The 25,957-nt window shown below is 40.8% G+C and overlaps 1 protein-coding gene across 18 annotated transcripts in view; it reads left to right on the top strand.

Annotated features, from left to right (window-relative positions):
- Window positions 1-25,957, top strand: part of NCKAP5 (NCK associated protein 5) — a 1,104,646-nt gene that overhangs the window by 768,974 nt on the left and 309,715 nt on the right. For all 18 annotated transcript variants that reach the window (XM_082465765.1, XM_082465761.1, XM_082465763.1 and 15 more), the window contains one exon: window positions 8,683-8,770. In XM_082465765.1, coding sequence (XP_082321891.1) covers window positions 8,683-8,770 — 88 coding nt within the window. The remainder of the gene's footprint in view (window positions 1-8,682; window positions 8,771-25,957) is intronic.

The raw sequence follows: 25,957 nt of genomic DNA, 5'->3' as shown, positions 1-25,957 counted from the left end.
CAACACAGCCAAAAATAAATAAATAAATAAATAAATAAATACTGCTTTAAAAAAAAAATAGATAGCTAGTGGGAAGCAGCTGCATAGCACAGGGAGATCAGCTTGGTGCTTTGTGACCACCTAGAGGGATGGGATAGGGAGGGTGGGAGGGAGACGCAAGAGGAAGGAGATATGGGGATGTATGTATACATATAGCTGATTCACTTTGTTATAAAGCAGAAACTAACACATCATTGTAAAGAAATTATACTCCAATAAAGATGTTAAAAAAAAATGAAGTAAAGGAAAAAGGAAAACATTTAGGGAATTCCCTTCAACTCCATGTGGAAAATTGCGAGTGAATGCAACTCTCTGCTTCCCTGCCTTCTCCAAATCTGCCTTTCTCCATGCAGTGATCTCCCCATGCAGGATTAGCGTAAGCCTGCCTATGAGAAAATTTATGTTGCTTTCTGTTCACATACAGCTGGCCCTGGAGTGAATATGATGCAGTAATTCAAATTAGACTAGCACCTTTCGATCGTTTATGAATGGTGTTGCATCCCCATGAGTGAATTAGAGCACTGTGGTTCCTGGGCAATGGCATTATACTTGCAAAATTCGTGCTGAATTAAAAATATATATCATCTAAGAAAGAAATAAGAAATCCCAGGCTTCCAACATTTATCCAGAGTGAGTTTCAGTTTCAGTGCAGTTTTTCATTGTCACTGTAGATTTACTATTCCCAACTATTAGAGCCAGGATAAGCAGAGATTGGGTTAAGAACATCAAAGTCACAGCCAACCTGTGGATTGTCCCTGCTTACATGCTTAGATATTCTAGCTTCTAAGTGAGGAAACTCATTTGCTAAGGAAACAAGTTGGTGCAGTTGGGCGGAACCTACTTCTAAACTAGTAAAGTTTCCACATGAACAGTTTCATCTTGAAATTGAAAATTAGTCAGCTTTTCCCCTCACTCCCTAACTTGAGGAAAGCTTTGCACTGCAGTTAAACTGGGGAGGGAGGATGGGTTTTCGAGGAAAGCAATGGGAGTAGAATGGGAAAAAGATATTTAAAAGCAAACGATATGTGAGGCCATGCAAAATATGTTCTTCATTAAGATAATTCTCTGATCTTTTCTCCCCTAGCAGTAGAGCCCTGAGGTCTCTTAGCAGAGATTAGTCTGCTAGATGGTAAAGGATGTCCAGACTAGGGATTGAATCTAGAAAACCCTGGCCTTATAAGGATAATATTTTAACCATCTAAGCTAGTTAGTTGCAAATGAAGCATATGAACTGTGGACTGCATATTAAATGTGACAAAAAGAGCAGGGAGTTATTTCTAGGAGATATTTGATTTGTTTTACTAATGACCAGGAGCCCTGCATCTTAGCCCCACGTGTCGCAGCTTAATAATTAGCCCCTCTAGTCTTGCTGGTACCTCTCTCTTGTTACTGCTTCTCTCTGACCAGTTACATCTACATATGGGTCTATGGGGAAATGAAAATATAAGGAGCCAGGAAATGAATGTGTGAAAAAACTATTAGATTCATTCATTCCCCCAAAAAAGAATTCACTGAATCCCGAGTCAGCAACACTAGCTGTGCTTAGCTGTTAGAGATAAAATAAACAAGACACAGTCAGTGACCTCAAGGAACTCAGAGATCATTAATAAGATGCTATAAGGCTATGATGGAAAAGTGCACAGAGTGTAAAGAAAGTACAAAGGAAGGGCTTCTCCTTAAGGAAAGAAGAGCATCCACTTGGTGGTCCACCATGCTCAGGCACAAAGGAGATTGTGGGTTTTACCTTTCCAGGCTTTCTTCAGATTCTGTGCGATCTTGAGGCTGCCTGGAGACCCAGTGGGCCTGCTATGGCAGGTCAAGGGCACTCTTACAGATGTGTCTGAAGATAAACTGCCAGGTCAGCACGCTCATTGGAGGTGGCGACCAAGATTCAGAACAGTGTAGCAAGCAGAAGCTAAGGTGAAGGTCAGAGTGCCATACATACCTCCAGGCTCTGATCAAACAGAACAAACAGACTGGGAACAGCCTCAAGACCTTCAGACATAGAAGCAGAAGGGCCAGCAACAAATCTGTAGACAAGTGACTTCTCTCCAGATACAAGATGACACCACACCCAAGTCTCCTTTCTCTGTAAAGATTGTGATCCGTGCAACCAGACCTGCATACACCTAGGAACCATCTATGGAAGAAAAGCAGTTGCTTCTCTTCGACATTTTTACCCAAGAGATAAGGTCTACTTTTAAAAACAAATGAACAAAACGTTGTCAATAATTTAGTATAAACAATTTTTAATATACAAAAAGTTGAATGAATTTTACAGCAAACACTGTATACCCAACAACTAGATTCTACCACTCACTTTAACTGTACTTGCTTTACCATATGTCTAGCCATGTATCCATCTCTCTCTCCATCCATCTATCTAATCGTTGCTGCATTTCAAAGTAAACTTCAGGCATCATTACATTTCACCCCAAATTATGTACATACTTGAACATGTATAGCACTAATTAAAGTTCCATATTTGTTTGCAGTGCATTTTTTCTTTCAAGATAAAATTTATATACAGTGATATACACAAATCTTAAATGTAGCCTTTGATGAATCCCAACAAATGCTTACACCTGTGCAATACAAACCCCCGTGGAGATACAGAATGTCAGTGTCATCCCAGGAAGTTCCTTGTGTCCCTTACCAATCAGTCTCTGCCCTCCCTGGCAATCACTGTTCTTAAATTTTACATCATAGCTTAATTTTTCCTGTACTAAAGTTTACATACAAATGGAATCATGTAGTATTTAGTCTTTTGTGTGTGGCTTCTTTCACTCAGCATAATGTTTGTGAGATTCTTCCGTATCATTGCATGCATCAGCTTATTCCTATTGTTACTGAATAGGATTCCAATGTGGGAAATATACACAGGCACACCTCGTTGTATTGCACTTTGCTGTTTTACTTCCCAGATACTATATATATTTTTTTTACAAATTGAAGTTTTGCGGCAACCCTGTTTTATCAGATGATAGCATTTTTTAGCAGTATTTTTAATTGAGGTATGTACATTGTTTTTTAGACATAATGCTATTGTACATTTAATAGACTACAGTGTAGAATAAACGTAACTTTTATATGCAATAGAAAACCAGTTGTGTGACTTGTTTGATTGCAATGTTTGCTTTATTGCAATATTTGCTTTATTGCAGTGGTCTGGAACCAAACTGGCAATATCTTTGAGGTTTACCTGTTAACACAGTTGCTTATATATTCTCTTGTTGATGGACACTTGTTTCTCAATGGATTTAAAAATCCGTCGTGTTAGACAAACTGTAGGATTTATAGTAAGATTTGGGCAAAAGTTAGTGCTAGTCAGCATGTGGAGGCTCAAGAAAAAAGATTTTTGATTATATACTTGCAAATGGATTGTAAATGGATTGTATTTTTTCTGAATATCCCAGTGGTAGTGTGCTTAAATTTTTTAACCCTGCTAATAGTCATCCAATGAAAGACTGTCTTGTAAGCATTTCTCTTTTTTCCAGCAGATATGGGAAGGATGCTTGTCCCCATTTTGGCCTTTGACCTTGCCGGATGAGTGCTGTTCTCTATATGGGGTCACATGGGATGACTTCATAGGGAAGAGGCTCCAGGTGAAGGAGAGGTGCTGCAGTGGCTCAAGCCCCTCAGCCTTCTTTCTGTTTGAACCCCAGTCCCTTTCTTCTTGTCTTTAAAATGAAATTCGATCATGGCAGCACCCTTGCTTAAACTGACACACTTTCTCAAAATGAGAAGATTGCTAGTCAAATACAGTGAAACACAAGGAGAAGCAATTTGCAAGTCACAGCAGCAGCTGTCAACAAAGTGCACGGTGTAGGTGAAGAGAATATGGCATGCACTTCTAGCAGAAGTGGGTGGGTTCTGGTCTTGCAGCCTCTCACAAAGGAAAATATGGGAGGATATTGAGTAATTGCATTATTAGTTTTATTTTTATTTAATGTGATTAATCAGCAAATACGTAGCTTAAAATATTTCTTAAAAACAAAAATATGATTAGGTTCAGCTTTTAGTTCAAAGAGCCTCATCAGTTACTAGTTTGAGCCGGGGAGTGTGGCTTCTTGTTTTGTGTTCATTTTGTTCTATTTCTGTCAAAAATGGCATGCTAAACTGAATATCTGATCACAAGAGTCACAAAAGAACGCTTCAGTCTAATGTTCTGATCAGTTCCCAGAGTGTCATTAGGCAAAAGAGAGGGCTAAATTTGGGGAGGAAGGAAGGGATGTGGAAGAGTTCACTTTCCTTTACCTGCTATTAGAATGAACAGCTCCCAGTGTGCCCTGGGATTGTGTTTTCTAATAGTATTTTCATTATTGAATGAGTCAAGTTCTTCAGGGCTCAAAACATATTCTCTGCTGGTAAAGAGACTCCTGATGTTATCAGGCCCTGCATGATTAGGTAGTTTCCTGCCTTGAAAGGATTCAGGAAACAATTGTCTTTGAATATTTACTTCCAGAAGGATCTTCCTTTGTTGGGTAGGGAGACTGTCTCTGTGAGACATGGATGCAGATCCAATGACAACTTCCCCAGTCATCTGCTCTTTAGAAGGGGGTCTGTGACAAAGGTGGACCCCTGGGTACAGGGAGATGATTTTGTTTCAGATCCTCACTAATCCAGCTCTTATGTGCTTTTGAATTGTTATTCTTCTCATGTGTTCTTTTTTAATGTTCTGTTTTTCTAACTTTAAGTTAGTGCCCTTTTTAAGCAAAACCTATGCTTTTTTCTTCCCCTAGAGGAAATACTATAGTAAAAATTTATTAATTAAATGATACGTACCTTAAAACACGGAATCTATTTTCAATTAAATACAATTCCTACATTTATATCTATGTTACTTGAAATATGCTGTTTGCATATGAATTTGGTTTATTTTTTCTGACTTGTGTAGGACTTAACTTTTTAAAAATAGTTCACTTAATGTACATTAGAATTTATTACATCTCACTAAGTATAATTTTGGCCTAGACAGTTTTTAGTTATGATAGCTACTAGAGGAAGAAAGGATTTAATCTCAAGTCAGACAAAAAGAAAAAACAAAAAAGAACTAGAAGGCATTGGGCTTCCCTGGTAGTGCAGTGGTTGAGAATCTGCCTGACAATGCAGGGGACATGGGTTCGAGCCCTGGTCTGGGAAGGTCCCACATGCCGAGGAGCAACTAGGCCCGTGAGCCACAACTACTGAGCCTGCGTGTCTGGAGCCTGTGCTCCGCAACAAGAGAGGCCGCGATAGTGAGAAGCCCGCGCACTGCGATGAAGAGTGGCCCCAGCTTGCCGCAACTAGAGAAAGCCCTCGCACAGAAACGAAAGACCCAACACAGCCATAAATAAATAAATCAATAAATAAATTTATTTTTAAAAAAAAGAGAAACTGTTTAAAAAAAATAAGAACTAGAAGGCATTAATTAAGCTAAGTGTTTAATGATAGATTGAACCAATCAGCAATTTAAAAACAAAAACAAAAAACTCTGCCCATGCCTGACCTGGGGAAAGGAATTGTGTTATTTTTAGTCACATCTGAGAAACAGATGATAGATTATTCTGTGTGCAGACTGGTAATGCAATCCCTCATACATCAGCTATCAAAATAATAAAACAAAGTAAAATGTCATTGGGCATTACACTACAATGGGTGATGCTTCATAGTCTTTGATTTTCGGGAAAATAGAGAAGTTTGCTAAATGAGAATTTTTTTTTAAAAGATATCATTAGGGAATAATGGTATATTCCTATCAGGTTCAAACTATTTCTCTATTAGCAGATTCATAAAGGTTATGAAAGATGAGACAACTTAATTTTTTACCAAGGGTAGGGCTGGGTCCCTACAACTCTGTTCCAAGCTGTAGCTTGGAAATGAAATTGGTTTTAATTAATCATGAATTTGTGCCAGAAAAGTGTTCACCGTGTTACCGTGGGTCTAGGCTGTTTGAGATCCTGTTTTAACAACTTTCTTTCCACCCCCTCTTTTTTCTTTCTTTTTTTTTTAAACTTTGAAGCCAAGAAGAATGGCGAGAAGGTGAATAAATGTTTTTCTTTTTGATCCAGCAACTTGTGCGTAGAACTTTTAATTATACAGAAGAGATAATTCAGCAAGATATGCACTGAGACAGAATTGTATTTTAATTTATTGATGACAAAGACAAGATTTTATTTGAGTTTTAACTGTTGGCCCATAATTAAGCCAAATGTTTATAAATGAATAAAATAAGGATTGAAATAAGAAAGACTTTCAATCACTGTGCGAAGATAGGAAGAAAGTAGACTAATATTTAGGAAACAAGAGGCTAGTCCCTGCTGAGTGATGTTGAGCAAGTTATTACCATTATCATTATTTTTCTTATTTATGGTAGATTTAGTAAATATCATGGAAAATCTACTGTCATTCAAGAGGTTGTCTCTGTTTATATAAAATAAAATAAAGTATTAGAAATTGGCTTTCATCACTTATTATTTCAGAATTTGTGACTTCTTCACACCTATTCTTTTCGCATAAAGCTCTCCCCAGGTCAGAAATAATATTGTTGCTTTCTTGGGTTCAGCATCCAATAGGTTTTCACAAAGACAACTCTTAATTAGGAGTTAAGACTCCCCTTCATTTCAGATCATTTCCCTGAATGTAAATAAGGCCTAGTGGAAAAAGGATGCTGTTTTTACAGTCATGAAAATGGTTTAATTCTAATTCCCTGTCCAACTAACCGTGATCCCGTAAGTAAGCCATTCAACCTTTCTGGACCTTGGCTTTCTCATCTACCACAGAGATATAATGATACTTTAAAAGTGCATTATAATGATTAATAGATGTGAGAGGTCTTTGACAAGTTAAAAGTACTATTTAATTTTATTATCATTAATAACATAAGATATATGAAAATATAGGGAACAGACTTTGCTTTCCTGGCTGGATGCACGAAGAGATGGCTTGAGTAAACGTATAGTCACAAATCATTCTCTGCGCACTCATAATCAGCGTCCACCATCTTCTCGAAATCCTGAATGGATCCTGGTGCCATCACGTGTGAAGGCAGAATTTCCCCTGTTATAATCCAGGTTTGGATTGGCCCAGTTCATCCGCAGTGTCTTTACTCTTCTGCTAAGTAGTGATGCGTCATATGAGTAGTTGGCATTCTGAACCACACTGCCTTGGTTACTGTAAGGGTCTTGCCACTTCTGGGCATTCAGAGGCCTCCTAGAGCCCCTAATTTGTCTTGCTAGAAGCCCTAGTGAGAGAGAGGTGCTGGGTCAGCCTGCTTCCCCCGACAAATCTCCTAAACTAGGATTACATTGAGTCACTAAAATACATGCTTCAGGATGGCACTTGAAAAGACAGCCGACTCAGGCTCTGGGCATGAGAGCACTGTGTCCATTGTGTTCAGTTCGGGCAGCCTGCTCTCTGAGTTCTGGTCCATGAATCCTCACACATGAGTCCCAAGGATGAGGCCATTCGAACATAGTTTGAACATACACAGTCAGTGCCTGGTACAGAGTAGGCACTTAATATTTTTTAAAACGAATTAACAAGGGATTCATATAATAATGTCTACTGAGTACCTACTTCATCTGTAATTGAGGGAAGCACATAAATATATGACATGATTCTATATCAAATATTGTAATTTACTTCAGAAGACAAAGCATGCATACATGAAATCTTTGAGTATTAAAGTGGAGAGTTTTTAAGTGATAGAATGAATGATTTAAAGTATAGGGCTATAAGAATTCATAGAAGTAGGGGACTAATAAAGAAGTCTCTTAGGAAGTGAAACTTGAGGTGGATTTTGAAAGATGGATGGCCCATGAGAAGGTGAAAGGGTGTTGGCATTCCAAGAAGTAGTAACAGCCTGAGACAATGTCTGGAAATGGAAATGGGTGTGTGTGTTTCACTCTTTACTTTTGGGTTTGGGGGAGGGGGTTGGGAAGGGGAAGGGTTTGAAGTGGGTGTTTAAAATACGATTATAGCATACAATATATATTATACTATAACCTATAGAATTACTCATAAATGTGCACTAAGATGTATTTGTAAAGATATTTCTTAATTCAAATAGCAAGCTTTTTTGAAGTAATTTAAATTCCATCAGCAGGGGAATGGTTAAATAATTTATGGTGCCTTCACATCATGGAATATTAGGAAGCAGTTGAAAAAAAGTAGATCTTTGTGTGCTGACATAGAAAGACCACCATGGAAAGACATAACAGTGTATTAATGGTGAAAATGGATTCATGTAGGATTTGTCAACTTTGAAAACTGATTTTAAAAAGTCAAAGTGGTATTTCAGGAAACTTACTGGGGTGACACTGTGTCAAATGGAAAGTGAAGAGGGACGTTGGGAGATGTTTGCATGTATATAGACATAGGAGGCCAAGGATAGAGACCTGAATGGTAAAGAGAGAGAGAGAAGCCAGAGCCATTCTGCAGAATGATCGCAAAGGACTTCACGACAGATTCTTAATATAGGGGATGAAGGAGAGAGAAGAGAAAAGAGATTTCCAGGTTTAAGTTTAGGGAATAATATACTAAAGAATGATTTCTACTAACTGGAACAGACCCATGTTAATAGGAAACATTTCTTAAAGAAATCATTTATTCATTTATATATCTACCTGTCTATTTATTTATTTATTTTTGTTTGTTCTTCAGGATGGAAGAAACAGTACGAAATCTACTGCAGAGTCAAGGACCTCCAGAACAGAACAAAGAAGAAACTGTTAATATAATGGTCTATCAGGTACACCACGTTGTCTTACACTTGGCTGGATACTGGTTGGCTTGTTTTGCTTGGATTTCTCTAGCTCTGTCCTCCCTAACCTGGAGATAAATAAAAAAGGATGGTCCAGACCCCAGTGCTGGGATCCACACCAGTCACCTCTGTTTGAGGAATACTGTACACAGTCACTTAACTCATTCATTTCTTGTACTTTGTGAAAGGAATTGTAGGTTTGGTTGTAGGCAGGTGCAAAAGATACGTTTATAGAGATGCAGAGAGACCTATAGAAGTATCGCGGTACTCTGCGGTCAAGGCTGTAAGAGAGGCATCTACAGCCTCTCTGGAACATTCTCTGGAACACAGGGGAGGCACTGACTCCTCCTGCCCAGGGAAGGTAAAGAATACTTCCCAGAGGTCTGATATTTAAGGTGGACCTGAGGAGTAGAGAACAAGAGAAAGAATATTCCAGGCAGAGGGAAGCCTAGGTAAAGGGGCAGTGGTGTGAACGTGCATGGCAGGCTCCTGGAGAGTAAGAAGCTCACGGGGACTGCATCATGGCTGGTGAGATGACAAGTTTGATGGTGAGACTGAGGGGACATGGAAGAGCTGGCCGAGGTTATGCCTGTCTTCTCAGCTCATGGGTGTGGTCTTGCGCCTCAGGCCATGTGGAGTCTATAGAGGTCCAAAGAGAGTCAGTGGTCAATGCAGTACCAAGTTGTCTTTTTTTTTTTTTTAATTAATTAATTAATTTTTTTGGTTGCGCCACGTGGCACATGGGATCTTAGTTCCCCGACCAGGGATCGAACCCGCGCCCCCTGTATTGGAAGTGCTGAGTCTTAACCTCTGGACCGCCAGGGAAGTCCCAACAAGTTATCTTCTGATAGCCCTTATCCCACGGTGTTTTAACACTAGTGAAGTGACCAGGCTGGGAAGCAGGGCATCTAATCTGAGCATGACCCAAGTTGGCCATACAGATGAGAAGCCTCTGACAGCAGAAAGAGCCCAGGCTCTCTATCTAGATCAATGTAGGACTTTCATTGAAAAGCACTGAAAATCACAAATAGACACCCAATATCCATTGCACGACTATGCATAGGGGGCTTTCAAAAGCTAAAGAAGGAAAGGAAATGGGCCAAAGTTTAAGGTGATCACTGGGCAGCCCTAGGTTTTGGCTAGCTAAAAAGCAAGTGGGTCTGGGGAGGCAAGCCTAGGAATCCGGCTGGTAAAGATCATTTCACACTAGCGTCCCTGAATTCACGGGTTCTGGGCTCTGCAACCCAACTTGTGATGACAAAGATTGAGAGGAATCTGACAATAAAAGTCACAGTATCATGTAAAGTTAAGAAATCTAGATAGAATTAACCTTAAGAAGTCTATGTCCTAAATCGTTGACTCTTGAGACATCTACGGAACTACAGTATGACAACGGGGACAACTGTTCTCTATCTCCAGTGAAAGCAGTATAAGGGGTTGATATAAGCCGCCTTGGAGGAGATAAAAGTTAGCTCCATAGGGACTTCGCTGGCTGTCCAGTGGTTAAGACTTCACCTTCCAATGCAGGGGGTGTGGGTTCAATCCCTGGTTGGGGAGCTAAGATCCCACAGCCCTTGTGATCAAAAAACCAAAACATAAAACAGAAGCAATATTGTAACAAATTCAATACTTTAAAAATGGTCCGCATCAAAAAAATCTTGAAAACAAAATTAGCTCCATAACAACAGTAGAAAAACCGCTCAAATCCATTTCTCGGGAAAAGGTCTAGATTCTTCTTGAGGTGGCCTTCACATAGGAGAGGCATGCCCGGCTTTTCCTGATGTGTGGTCGCCTACAGTAAGGGTAGGGATTTAAGTCCTTCTAGCTCTGAATCTTTCCTAGGTATTATATTTGCTTTGGCAGAAAATTGATGTGTAAGTAAAAACTCAGACTTGACTCTGCATTAAATGGTTCTGTTTAGCCTTAAAGAGTCACATGAACCTGAGATGTCAATCTTCTGTCCCCACTCACAGGTGACGCCAGGCTTTAATTAGAGCTAAGTAATTCAGCCTCCCTCCTATGCTTTTTCCAGTCTCCTCATTGTGGCTCTGTTTCACCAAGTTCTTATTTTCTTTTCATCATTCTTTGCTAATCTCTTCACACACTTGTTAGCCAAAACCATGGTGTACACTCTTTTTTTTAACTTTTTAAAAAATTATTTATTTATTTATGGCTGTGTTGGGTCTTCGTCTCTGTGCGAGGGCTTTCTCTAGTTGCGGCAAGCTGGGGCCACTCTTCATCGCGGTGCGCGGGCCTCTCACTATCGCGGCCTCTCTTGTTGCGGAGCACAGGCTCCAGACGCGCAGGCTCAGTAATTGTGGCTCACGGGCCCAGTTGCTCCCCGGCATGTGGGATCTTCCCAGACCAGGGCTCGAACCTGTGTCCCCTGCATTGGCAGGCAGATTCTCAACCACTGCGCCACCAGGGAAGCCCCATGGTATACACTCTTATCATCAGAATTCGTTTTGTGAAACCGGAAGCTTCTTAGAAAAACAGAGAGACTTTTAAAAATGTGTTTTCCAACTATTTCCTCTTAATCACCCAGTCTGTTAGATCTGGGAAATCAGCTCTTCTCTCTGGAGAGGAGACAGTTACTAATGTGAATTCATGCTACAGGGAAGGGATTTTTCAGCCATTGCTCTCATTGGCCTCAGGCTCATTATCTGGAAAACTGGAGAGGGATTTGGGTTACATGAACCATAAAGGTCATTCATACATTCAACAGCTATTTATTGAGTTTTTATTGTGGACGAGGCACAACTTTGTCCTCTGGGGATTCAAGACATGAGAACAGAGAGAAGGGTGGCACGGAGTCCCAGGGAGGTCCCTGCCACCTCAGTCGTCCTAGTGTTCTAAATATGGCGGACAGTAGGAAAATCGGTTGTGCAAGATGTACGTGGTGAAACCAGTGGAGTGCCTAGTTCACACTCCCTGAAGCCGCATTCTTTGTTTTGGGTAAGAGCTGGGAAATTTATTGCTTCATAATACGGAGGGTTATTAGCACACCTGACTCAGATTTTCCAACTATAAGATTTCTCTGACAGGAGCCAGAGGCCCATGCAAAGCTGAGACGCACAGAAAAGCTGGAGCGGGTTTTATTTTCCATCATGGAAGTGTTTGTTCTGAGGCTTTTATCATCAAGTTAATAACAGTAGAGTAACAGCTTTCTGAGTTCCAGGCCCCTACTAATTGCCAAGCATGCACGTGAAGGGTGGTCATAGTTTGTTCAAGGGGCATGTTCCTGAAGACTTCTCAGAGTTGGTTACTTGTATCATTTAGAGCTTGTATAATTTCACCTGGACCAGCTCAAAGGTCAGTAGGTGTTTCTGTTCAGTAGCTGAGACAGACCCGCCCTGAGGCTGTCAGTGGTTTCACCGGCTTTGTGCACTTCTTGACTCTTTTTGTAATTTGGAGAGTTTGCATCATTTCAAGGCTTGGGCATGAAGTGACATTAATGCCATTTTTATGTGACTACAGTTTCCAATTTGTCTAGTTCAGAGTCCCGTTGACTGTGACTAGACTGTAGCTCATTCGGTCCCCACGACTGTGCAGGAAGTACTGTCACTATCCTCACGTTATAGACAGGGACATATGCTCCCAGAAGTGAGCTCTTGCCCAAAGATGCAGCCTGGAAGTAGCTTAGAAGGGATTCGAACCATAGTCAGTCTGACTCCATGGCCTCGACTCTTTAGGTGGAGAATTTCTGGAGAGATGAAATGATGGTGCCCAAGTTACGTAGCTAGATATCATCTAAGTTGGGACTTGAACCGAGGCCTTTCCACTGGCTATTTAGAGCTCTCTCCATTCATTCATCCATCCATTTGCTCATTCATTCATTCAAATGACAGTTATTCATTTATTTCTGGACCTATGTACGTTAGATTCCTATTGCTGCTGTAACAAACTTAATGGCTTAAAACCACACAAATTTATTCTCTTATAATTGTGGAGGTCAAAAGTCTAAAATCACTGTACTGGCAGGGCTGCATTCTTTCTGGAGGCTTCAGGACAGAATTATTTCCTTGCCTTTTCTAGATCCTAGCATTCTTTGGCTTTTGGCCCTTTTCTCCATCTTCAAAATACATCACTTCAAACTCTGGTTCCATTGTCATTTCTCCTTTTTCTGAGTTTGACTCTCCTCCCTCCCTCTTATAAAGAGACTGTGATTACATTGGGCCCATCCCCATAATCCAGGATAATCTCCCCATCTCGAGATATTTCATTTAATCACATCTGCAAAGTCTCTTTGGCCATAGAAGGTGAGGTGACATATTCACAGGTTTTGGGGATTAGGTAGGATGTGGACATCCAGGCGAGGGACATTGTTCTGTCTATCACACCAAGTAACGCATGAACCCAGCAGGCTGGCAGTACCTAGCAGACACCAAGCTAAGTGCTGGAGATACAAAGAGGCCTTTTCCTGGAAAGCTCAGTTTATAGGATGCTGGAAACTGGGGAGGGAAGGCAGATAATTAACTGAATATATGCAACAATGTGATAGGAGCCCACAAATCAGCTTGCACGAGTTCTGGGAACAGAAAGGAAGATGCCACCAAACCTACTGCACTGCTCTCCCCAGAGACTCTTCTCCTGCCTAGGACTTCCTTTGAACAATCCTTTTCCCTTTTCTTTTAGTCTCTGTTGTCATGGACTCAAGAGTCAGGCACCCCACAGCCTGCCTTTCTCAGAACATCTTATATCCCTGGTATTTTAATATAACCATCATACTGTCATGACACACATGTTTGGTGCTTTACAGTTTTCAAAGTGTTTACACAAAATGGATCTCATTTGTTCATTTCAGCAGCCTCTAAATTAGATATTAACCTGCTCATTCTTAAGGATGAGTCTCCAAGAGGACTGTTTCAACTCTGGCAGATGCTAAGTGGTAGAACTAGAAATAAATCTCAGACTTCCCTAAGTGAGATACATAGAATGAAACTGAGCAGTTATCAGTGGGATAATCGGATGGTGGAGCCTAACTTCCCAGCTCACAAAATCCTTGTCTCAAAATACAAAAATAAGTGAAAGGAAACTGAAATCAATTAATAAGCCATATAATGTTTGTGCCTGACATTTCTTCTATGGGAGAGACAAGCCCATGAGTAAGAGAAATATTACCAATATAAAGAGGGAAAGTGATATACCTAGCACCTAGGATAGATTCCTTTCATTATGGGAAAATAAAAGACCTCAAAGGATTGTCTGTAGAGGAGACTGAAAAAGGAGAACCGTCTTCCATTTCCCTCTTGCTCTGTTTCTTTCTCTAGCTCATTCTTTCTAGGTATTTGGGGGTTTCTTCTGTATCATGTGATACATTCTTGAAGCCCAGGTTACCATTTCATTTAGTTGAGTAGTTAGGAAGCATGTTAGAAAAAACATTCATGATTCGATATGAACGGGGGCAATTCAGCGTAAATGAAATGGAGCAGCTAGTTGAGAGGACGATACGCCTTCAGCTTCATCTCTCAAAATATTTCAACACAGGCAACCAAAGATACAGAGAATCGTAATACTATTGATAGATTACCCATTAAAGTCCTCTTGTGTCTGTAGCTACCTTTTGTGCTGCTTTGCTGTAGCTGATAGATTTCCTCTTGTCTCTGCTTTTCTCTATGGAACATGAATTGAACCCATTAGCTTTATTTATTTAGAAAGAAAAAAGTGGATGGATAAATGGAAGCACTAATGAGGGGGAAAAAAACCTGCATGTGGTACAGCTTCTGCCACTAACGAGACTTTTGGCCTCAGACGGTCACTTAAACTCTCTGGGTTCCTCCTTTCTTTCGTATTTGTGATTGAAGAGGTTTTGGATTACTTTAGGGATCACAAACACAAAAACCTACAATTGCCAAATAATGTAAATGGTTAAAGTAGGCCAGGTATGAGAACAATTGTATGTCCTCTGGGGGTTTACATTCTATTTTTCCACTTTTGATAAGGAAATAGGTACAGAGAGATGTGGTGTTTGCTTGTTTTTTGTTTGTTTGTTTGTTATTCAAAGGCAAAAGTCTTGCTTTTAAAAACCATGCAGTCGCAACCTACACTTGGTTTAATTCCAAAGGGCAGTAGGGAGTGGTGGAGACTATGGCAGACTGACCAAAGAGCCTCTGTCTGGTCTGAAGGCAGCAATCACAGCCCCACTGCAGCAGATCCAGATGACTCAGAATGTACACCAGTGTGGACAGATGGCCATACATTTCAAAAGAAGATGAAAGTTCAAGTTTTTATGAGCAGTTTCTTAGCCTGTAAATACTGGCTTATTTTTTTTTATACCTGGATTAAATAAAACACGTGCTAGACTCAGGGCAACAACCATCTGCACAGAAAGATGATTTCGAGTGGTTTTTTCTTGCTCTTAGAACTCTGGGATTTTGATGCTTCTGTGCAATCCCGTGAGGCCTGGTCTACACAAAATGCAGCATGGAGCACATCACCCTACCGCGCTGTGCCCCCCGTACCACCCCAGGCCCCGCTTCTGACGCGCGCTGAGCAGCTGCTATGTACTGGTCAGAGTTCAGTCATTTCACAAGTGTGAGCTCACTGAATTTTCACAAGAACCATTTGAAATGTCTCCATTTTACAAAAGAGGAAACTGAGGTACAGAGCTGTTAGATTGCCTGCCCAGAGTCACATGTCACCAGTGTTGGGTCCCTCAAGCGACTTGGCACCCTTTAGGCAGGCAGAGTAGGTCGCCACAAAGATGGAGTGCAGGAACTTTGTCAGGAGGTGCAGCGTGTCATTGTCCCAGGAGAGGCACAGAGAGGTTGGCATAGTACACAACCCTGTTGTAACGGTGTCCACAGTCGGCCCTCTTCACCCCTTTACTCTTCCCATCTTCGTGGAGAGCCCTGCCTGAGCTGTGTAGCTTCCGAACCCAGCTCCATCTCTTCTAATGATGCCCTAAGCTCAGTTATTGATCTCTTAGCCTGTGTTTAAAGCAGTACGGTCTGATACCCAAGTTATTTCCATTCCAAGTGATCTAATTGAAAATCAAAATGACTTTTTCCTTAAATAGTTCCTTAAAAGTAGTCTCAGATGTGATTAAGCAGGTGATGCTTGGGGAAAGGGAACCTTTCTAGTCATCCTAAAATCTGTCAATCATCAAATATATATCCAGATTCTTTTATGTACACAGAAAACGTGACGTAGGCTGGGGCCTTCCTCATTGAAGCCCAAGTCCTGCCTAGCAGAGATATTACTCTATTTCATAAATAAGAATTTTTTTAAATTGAAGTATAGTTGATTTACAATGTTGCGTTAGTTTCAGGTGTACAGCAAAGTGAGTATATATACGTGTATATATGTATATACGTGTGTATATATATATATATATATACACATATATATATACACGTATATATATCTTCTTTTTCAGATTCCTTTTCCTTATAGGTTATTACAAAATACTGAGTATATTTCCCTGTGCTATACAGTAGGTCCTTGTTGGTTATCTATTTTATATATAGTAGTGTGTATATGTTAATCCCAAACTCCTAATTTGTCCCTCTCCTCCCCTTCCCTCTTTGGTAACCATAAGTTTTTTTTCTATGTCTGTGGGTCTATTTCTGTTTTGTACATAAGTTCATTTGTACCATTTGTTTTTAGATTCCACCTATAAGTGATATTATATGATATTTGTCTTTCTCTGTCTGACATACTTCACATAATCTCTAGATCCATCCATGTTGCTGCAAATGGCATTATTTCATTCTTTTTTATGACTGTGTAGTATTCCATTGTATATATGTACCACATCTTCTTTATCCATTTATCCATTTATCTGTTGCTGGACATTTAGGTTGCTTCCATGTCTTGGCTATTGTAAATAGTGCTGCTGTGAACATTGGGGTGCATGTATCTTTTCAAATTATGGTTTTCAAATTACATACCCAGGAGTGGAATTAATGGATCATATGGTAGTTCTATTTGTAGTTTGTTAAGGAACCTCCATACTGCTCTCCATAGTGGCTGCACCAATTTACATTCCCACCAGCAGTGTTGGAGGGTTCCTTTTCTTCCACACCCTCTCCAGCATTTATTATTTGTAGATTTTTTGATGATGGCTGTTCTGACCAGTGTGAGGTGATACCTCATTGTAGTTTTGATTGCATTTCTCTAATAATTAGTGATGTTGAGCATCTTTTCATGTGGCTTTTGGCCATCTGGATGTCTTCTTTGGAGAAATGTCTATAAATGATAATTCTTATCAGGCATAGGACTTGTTTTTTCTACTTTAAACTTCACCTTCTCTCCCTATAATGACTTAAGCGTACCTTTGGCAAATTCAAAACTTTAAGTGCACTCGAAAGAAAAGTTAGGGTTGAAAAATTAAATAATCACAAAAGATACCTTTCTAAGAAAGCTTTTTAAAATAACAATATTCCTACTATATTTAAAGTGTGAATTTCCAAGCTTCTAATATAATAGCATTTTTTTTTTCTTGAGCATATGTAAATGCAAGACAAAACTGCCATTTGTGGTTTTCAGGAGCTGCAAAGTTCCTGACTCTGTTTCCTGGCTGAGTATCAGAATCACCTTAGGAAACCTTAATAGATTCAGCTATTCAGGCACCTTCTTTTATCTTCAGACTTAGAATGATCTGTCTTGTTTGGCTATTTCTGAGTTTGATGGGTCATTTCGATTCCTCTGGTCCACAGATGTGTTGGGGACTAGTGAGGTACTTCAAAACCTATCCAGTCCACCACCCCTGTTTCCTCATTTTGCGAAGGAGAAAATGGAGATGAAGTTCAGGCTGTGCTATATGCATTTCTGCTGCATCTGTACTGATTCTTTCATTCACAATATTTATTTCAGTAAGTGTCCTGGCAGTTAATTAGCCAAGAGATCTGAACTCTTTAGAACTCTACAGAGAGCCTGACTGTAATTCATACAGATTATTCGGAAAAGTGTTTCTGTTTCTCTTTTTTTACCTAAACAAAATGTGGTGAACAAATGCGAATCAATAGGTCAGCAGTGAGTACATTCCCTGAGTGCACACCAGTTGGGAAAAATGATCTAAAATTCTACTGAGCGTCTGTTGAGAGAGTGGCTAAGTCTTTACACAGGTATTTATAAAATTCTGATACACAATGGGATGGGAAATATTTTTATTGAGTGCTTTTATTTACGTGGCCTGTAATCTGAGGAAGTCTCAAGTGCCTTTGATTCTGCTTGCAGAAATTTGGACTTTTCTCTGAATTGCTGTGAACTTTGAATTGCTGCTGAAGTGGGTAATGGTAATAAAGGGAGTATTTTTATTGTGTGTTAAGTTCTAAAGGACTGAAACTGTTCCTCGAGGAAGCGGTTTTCTTCCTTCCTCTTCCTGTTTAGTTTTAAGCAGCGTCCTCTCTTCATATAATAAGTTTAGATAAAGGAGGCAGGATTTCTTCAAGCCAAAGTGATGAGATTCAGTGCAGCCAGAATCATTGTCCTTCATAAAATATTCCTTTTCTCTTTGAAAGTATTCTGTAAGATGAATGTATGATTTGACACTCTACAGAAAGACTTTCCAGAAGTTTTCAAAACAGTCTCTGTTAGCACGCTGACTAAGGACAGGGTTCACCTCTGTAATTCCAAAGTCATACGAAATACTTTGAAAGGAATAGAGGAGTTTCAAATATCACTCAGAGTTTAAATAGTTACCTACATTCTTCTTGGAAATTTTAAATTCCTGGCTTAATAGGTTCTGACTCTTCTTTCTCATTCTCAATTTCTGCCTACATTCTGTGTGCAGACACCAATACGTTTCCTGTTAGATATTTTGACCCAGAGCTGAACTCCTATCAAGTAAAAGCAGAATGCGGTCTCTCTGTTGAAGCATACGTAACCTATGAATAAAATGATGCCCCGAAAACTCACCTTCTCTTCATACAGGTGAGCTGCGTATTGTCAATGAACATGAGCTGCTTGCTTCAGCTCATCTCAGCAGAGGGCCCGGCTTTGTTTTGCAAACCCCAGACGGTGTCTCAGGTCAGGAGGTTGTATGGGTAGAAATCAAAGAATGTTGCCCTTTCGTAATTGTGTCGCTTGGGCAAATAGTTTGGGCACGTCAGATCATTAAGCAGGCATATCAGTTATTTCTTCCTCTTAGGAAACAAATGAATTTCAACAGGGCAAAATCACGATGATTATCAGTCCTTGAACTTTTATCCTATTTTCTTAACTCACATGAGGCTACAAAACTAAATTTTATTTTTTTTAGGGCTTAGCTTATCAATGCTTTCTGAGATGGAGATAAAATTGTGTGTGGGGGGAAAATGGACAGTGTTGGAATTAGGAAATAATTAAGAAAGAAGTGGAAAGTGCCTGCTAGGAAAAAAAAATATTTTATTGCTGAGATCTCTCTTATACTGTAACCTTTCAGCTGTGTTGTCCTTACTGATTTTGCACGCACAAGCTAACACAGCGTGGCAAGAAGAATCACCAGGTGTGGGGTGAGAGGAAAATGGTCTGGGTAGGGGTCTGCTGTCTGGGTTGAAGCCAATGCAGGGTTCAGGTGTTCACTGGCCTGGTAGGCACATCTGAAGAGGCAGGGCCACAGCCCTTGCAAGCTTAGAATCTTGTACTTGAGCCTGACAACAGCTTCCAGGCTTGGGAAAAGTAGCCACCTGCCAAGAAAGGACCTTCCTCAAAACTCAACTATAAGACGAGGGTTAGTCGATGATCAGGTTCTCATCGCACCTGTGCCCCAGCCCAGGCCAATTCCACAGAGTCTCCAGCAGCTGAGCCTGGGCCCTGGTAATTTTCAACATTTCCCCAGGTGATTCTAATATGTCACTAGGCTTGTGAATCGGTCAACACCTTGATCGGGAAGATCTTTTCTAGCCAGCTCAACTCTGTGAGGAGTGCAGGGAAAAGATTCATAAGGAAGTGTGACTTACAGGGTGAAGGGGAGGTGGAAGGTCAATGGAGATTCAAGGTTTGTTTTTCTTCCAAGACTTTTGCTGTTGCCTGGAAGGAGAGGTTATCTAATCTTAGTTTGCGTAAGGTTTATGCCAGCTGTGCGAGGGTCCAAAGGTGGAGAATTTGCACTCCCCCATGTGCCGGGCTGTGTAAACACCTCAGGCTCGGGAAGGATGGAGACAGTGACTGAATACACGTTGTCCCCTGCCCCTCCCCCATGTCAGTCTGTTGGCCACTTACTCAAATATAGATGCCAGCAGTGCTCAGTTTTTCTTCTTGGCCCTGTGGAAAAGCTAATTCAGATTAATAAAGGGAAGAAGCAATGTGAGAAAAGGAAAGTCGTAGACCATTAAAAAGAATGCCGTGAGCTCTCGGTGGCCCCTCTCCAGAGACCCCAGGTATAAGGGACTGTGGCTGGAGAATGCATGAAGGCGAATTTAAGTAAGAAAACGTTTCAGAGTCAGAGAGACCTGGAAGCGGGTCCCATGTTTCTCACTCAATTAGCTTTTGTCATCTCGGGTAACTTAATCGACTTGAGTCTCACTTTCCTCTTCTCTGTAATGGGTAGAATAAGGCTAAACGGAAAAGTTGCTGTTTTCAAAGTGCGTCACTAGACATGATTTCATCTAACAGTTGGAGATAGTGTATGATAACGTGCATAACACATGCTAAGTATTCAACAAACAGTAGCTATGGTTGTTAAACATCTAGCCTTATCTATCTACTCATCTGTTCTTTCTCTTCATATACCCACATGCTTCCTCTTACCCCACCTCATTCTAGCCTACCCTATCGGCTAGCACCACAGAAGGTGTGAAAGACCTAAAGGTTCAAAATTGGAGAAAATGATGACGCCATGAGAACTGTGGGCATTTCAGGGGGGCTAAACCCAGGATCAGGTCCCCTGACAGGACTGGCCTTTTTGGTGGTATCTTCTCCCATTGTGCAATCTTGTCATCCCCATACACTATCTACCAATATTTTCTCACTTAGATATCTTTCTCTGAAATTCCATCCATTAAAGCATCATTCTATGTAAGAAATAAAGAATCAAGAAGATACATACTCAAGGGGAGTCCTTCACATGTTAGTGTGACCCAGTTAAATCTGCAGGCTTTGCTCTATCAACCCATCTCAGAAAACTGAAATTTAGAATTTGGGGTTTGGAAGGAAAGGAGACAGGAAAATAATTTTCCTAAAGTAATTTAGGAGCTTATAATCCCCTATGTTTATTAAGTCTGGGTGAGACTTCACCTTGGAGAGGGGCACCAAGGGAGAAAGGTTTTAGGAAGCAGCATAGGGATATAGAAGGGAAGAGAAAGCCAGCAAAAGCTACATACAAATTGCAACCATCATTTCTATGGTTTGCTAAGTGCCATATGCATGCAAAAGAGCGAGAAACCTCTTTGTCCTCTCGCCTTCATATGCTCAGGACCCAGACCTCAGGCTGGTACTATCATAAGAAACTGTTGAGGGCCTGGTATGATCCTAGTGCCATTTACTTTATGCCTTCTGTGGAATGCACCAGGTGTCAAACTGACAAGTTTAAAGGAACTTTTGGAGCAAGCCCATTGAATTGGGGTCTTAAAATGACTTAGATTCTTCCCCTGTTTAAATAAACAGCCAAATATCTGTAGCAATTCATGATGGTTCCATTGTTTTGTAAACTGATCAAAATAGATGTTTTTCCAAATGTGTTCTGTTGGGTTTGCCACCACACCCTAATAAATTTTGTGTCTATGCTAAATTAATAAAGTAGCGCAGTAAATTCATTTCTCCCCATTAAAGCCAAGCCTATACCTTAGTCTGAATTAGTAAGCTTCTACTATAAGCGATGATCTGAAAACAATGCCATTGCAAGTGTTCTCCGACAGCCTTTTTTATTTCATTTACAAAATAACTTGTACATATATCCTTAACATACGAACTAGGCTGTATTTCTCTTGAGTCATTATGTCTAATTTTTCTAATCCAACTATTATTGGATTTTTTTCTTCTCTGTGCATTTTTATTACCTCTTCTCTCCGGAGCATGTGAACGTCACCATTGGAGGATCAGTAGTGAAAATTGCCACAATAATAATTAATATGTACAGCTTACACTTTCACGGCATCATCTCACTTGATCCTCATACTAACCTTTCAAAATAGGAAGGGCAAAAAGTTCAAGTTCACTTTACAGATAGATGAAGAAACTGAGTTCCACAGAGGCAGTTGACTTTATAAGTGTCATACAGTGTCAGGTCACAGTGGACTTGGTCCTTTGATTCCAAGTCCTATAGTCTTGTAGGGGTAGCATTAATTACATTCTCTACTAGTGGTTCTCATATTTGGCTGTGCCTTGGAATCATCTGGAGAGTTTAAAAAATTTATGATGTCCTGGTTCCATCCCAGGGATTCTGATTTCATTGATCTGGGGTGTGGCTTGGGCATGAGGATTTTTAAATCTCCACAGATCACTTCTAATGTGCAGCTTGGGCTGAGAACCACTGTGCTACAAGGCATTAGATTCAGCTGTATATTTTTCCTTTCTTGCTCATCATGGTAAAGGTTCTTCCAACCAGGGTCTTCTTTTCATTAACCTACCGTCAGCATTTCCCTCAAAGTAGCCAACCTGCTGCCTCGTGTTTAGGAAGCATATTGAGCTTCTGGGGAAGGTAGGGAGTTGAGTGGGCCCTTGAAAGACGTTAAAATTCAGATAAATGGAAAGGTCCTTTTGTTCTGTGGGTACTCTGATGAGAGACCGCAGAGGATGATGGGTATTCTGGTGAGGTACAGCAGAGGATGATGGGTATTCCAGTGAAGTACAGCAGAGGATTGTGGGTATTCCCATGAGGTAGAGCAGAGGATTGTGGGTACTATCGTGAGAGAAATCAGAGGATTATGGGTAAGCGGAAAGCCTTTAGAGGCCAACAGTATGGGTGCAGATCCTGACTGAGCCACTCACAAGCTATGTAATATTTGAGGATTTACTTACGCTCTCAGGGCCCTGGAGACCTTCCTCCCAGCCACATTCAGCCCCTGGTTTGGTAATGACCTCACTGCTGAGGGCGCAGTGCGGGATCCGAAGGCTGCCTGAGACTTTGGGAGACGATGGCGACGTGCAGCAGGTAGGTGGGTCAGTGAGTTGCTCAGGAAAATGACTGGAGGATAGGGTGGGCCCAGTTCGGAGGCCCGGACCGATGGAGTGAGAGCTAGTGGACATGTCTGGGGAAACAGAAACCCTGCTGGTAGGAAGGCCTTGCTGGAGATGGAAAAATTGTTTCACTTGCATAAATAGGAGGGACCCGTGGACACAAAGAAAGAAAGACAAGATTCTAAATTCACCCTAATTAGTCTGTTAACTGAGCTTGAGGCCTATTTTCCTTTTTAAAAATGCGAACGATTAGCAAGTTTCAGAGAGTTACCAAACTAAGACTTTGTCCTTGACATAATGCAAGGCAGACCCTGGAAGGACAGTGCAAACTTGTCAGAGAGAATGTGGGCAGCCAGGCCCCAGGGCTGACCCTCACAGTGAGTTCCTCAAACCCCTCTCAGCCCAACAAGTTCAAAACCTGCCACCTGGAGCTGAGTTTCCAGAGTGGCCTGAACCATAATTGCTTCTGACTCTTTTATCGGTGTCTGGGATCATTCTGGACAGGCAAAGCCAGCTGAGTTTGATGGGCTGAGAGACTGAGAAAACTGGGCAGCATCCTTACTGCGTAGCAAGAGCTACAGCCAGAGTGCTTCAGGGCTAGTGTCTTTAGTGATAGGAAAAGTCAATAAAGGGATGATCTGGTATCTTGGAGAACAGGGCTGCTTGGAAGGGGTTGGATCATTTCATATTGTATTAGGGTAGCCAAGAGCTTAGGCCATTTTTACCAACTGTTTATTGTGATGTTGCTGCGTACCTGGTAGCCAGCCTCTGTTATCCGTGATTTTCTAAGGAAGCAGTTGTAGTGTGACACGTGAAGGTCAATCGCTATACAGAGATGAACGGGATAGTTAGCAAGTCTCAGGTGCTCAGAAGGAGGAAAGTTACCTCCAGTATCCACCTACATCATTTTGCACGTGAGGAAACAATGTTACAGATACCCAAGGGGCGTGATCAAGGCAGCCCTGCCCATGAGTGGCACACCTGGGATGAGAAATCCGCTCAGTAGCTAGTTTTTTGCTTCCTCCCTCCCTCCAGCAACAGGAGGTTGCTTAGCACTGAGATGACCATAGCTGGGATCTAGAAGACTCTTTGTAGGAGTAAGTTGGGAGACCTCTGGGAGAGCCTTTTGTTTCAGGAACCAAAACTTGGCTGGTTCATTATTCTTGAAACGCACAGAGATTTTGCATGAAGAAAATGCTTGCTCAAGTTTTTTATGCACATTTATATAACTTTTCATATGTATGTGTGTGTGTATATGTATATATGTATATGTGTGTATATATATATAATATTCTGACTTTTCTAATTGTCTGTTAGGATCATGCTTATTTCTTGCTAATTTATCTGAATCTCCTTCTCTCTCTCACCAAGATGAATCATCTGGCAGGGTTACAGGTTGTCTTCACCAAGTAGCTCTTTGTCTGTCTACACCCACTGTGGCCGTGAGCAACTTGTCAGGATGTACGTCCCACTCGATGCCGAAGAAACACCTCAAGTGATAGCTTTCTGCCGCTTTCAGGGGTTAGGGATAAAAATAAGAGTTTTAATGTCAAAATGCACACCAGGACAACATTGCTGGCAAGATTTCTTCCGTAAAATCCTCAAACAATTGGGCCCTATGCTGTGCATTGGGTTTTGCCTGACTAGAGAGAGCAGGTATTATGTAAATTATACTAGAAAAAAAAAAGTAATATTCTTGCTTTATCCTTAAGTTCCATTTAGGTGCAAATAAGTGAAGCTGCTGTCTGTTCTGACATGAGCCCCCAAGAGAATTAACTAGATAATCCATCTCTGACTTTCAAAAGTACAACTAATGCACCACATTAGAGCTTTTCTTTTAGGTAACTCCAGGAGGGAGAAAGCAGGGAGGAACTGAGTATCTTGATTAGGAGTGTGTCTGTGAGTCTCCAGAAATTGCCAGGGCTTTTTTTTTTTTTTTTTTTTTTTTTAATTTTTATTTATTTATTTATGGCTGTGGTGGGTCTTCGTTTCTGTGCGAGGGCTTTCTCCAGTTGTGGCAAGCGGGGGCCACTCTTCATCACGGTGCGCGGGCCTCTCACCATCGCGGCCTCCCCCGCTGCGGAGCACAGGCTCCAGACGCGCAGGCTCAGCAATTGTGGCTCACGGGCCTAGCCGCTCCGCGGCACGTGGGATCCTCCCAGACCAGGGCCCAAACCCGTGTCCCCTGCATTGGCAGGCAGATTCTCAACCACTGCGCCACCAGGGAAGCCCGCCAGGGCTTTTTAGGGTAGACAACTATACGACTTAAAAGGGCTTCTTTGTGAGCTGTGTGTGCTGGGGCTGTCCCTTAAAGGATAAACATGCAAAATCTCATTTTCTAGGAGTGGAAATCAATGTAGTGGTGCTTTCACCTTTTATGCAAATGGTTTATCAATCCATTGCTTTATCTTTCTGATAGCAAAATACTGGCTTAAAATATTGATAGTTTTCTGTTGAAAGTACTTAAGAATATTTAAGTAGTTCAGCATTAAGCTTGTGCACAGTGTCATCAGAGGTAAATCAGGGCAATGTCATCCCTCATTCAGCGTGATCACATTCAGCAACACTGGACATTCATTAAATGTTTTGTGTGTTGTGCAAGGTGTGGTGATGGGGGTGTGATATATAAAACATTCCCAAGCCCTGAGAGTCTTACATTATAACTGGGACCTACTAAACTGCATATAACATCTGTTTACTGAGTTTGGAATGATAAGTTTGCTTCTCCATATGAACTATTATTTTTTATAATAATAATTATTACTATTGTATTTGAACACTTAAAGAATTCTTTCATAGCAGAGACTTCCCAATTCAGTTAACAAACTGAGAAGATACATAAATATTTATCTGCCAGTAATTGTCAAAACAAGAATATATATATAGTATTGATCATATTTTCTGAAACAGAAATTTGGATACATTGGTCACCTGACCCTATGTATTTATGGGGACAGTGGGGATAGAAAATTTTAAATTGCTTAAATTTACTTTAAATTAGAATTCTGTCCAGGAATCGCAGACATATGGCTGTTGAGACATATATAAAGACATCAGTAACATAGGCACCCATCCACCACTAACTAGTCAATGACTGAAATTACCGGTTCATTTTGGGATGGCCTTTGCTTAGGC

This window comes from Balaenoptera physalus (genome assembly GCF_965194825.1).
Source record: "Balaenoptera physalus genome assembly, chromosome: 6".
NCBI lineage: Eukaryota > Metazoa > Chordata > Mammalia > Artiodactyla > Balaenopteridae > Balaenoptera > Balaenoptera physalus.
Note: the sequence above shows the minus strand (reverse complement) of the source record. Positions and strands in the feature narration are given on the sequence as shown.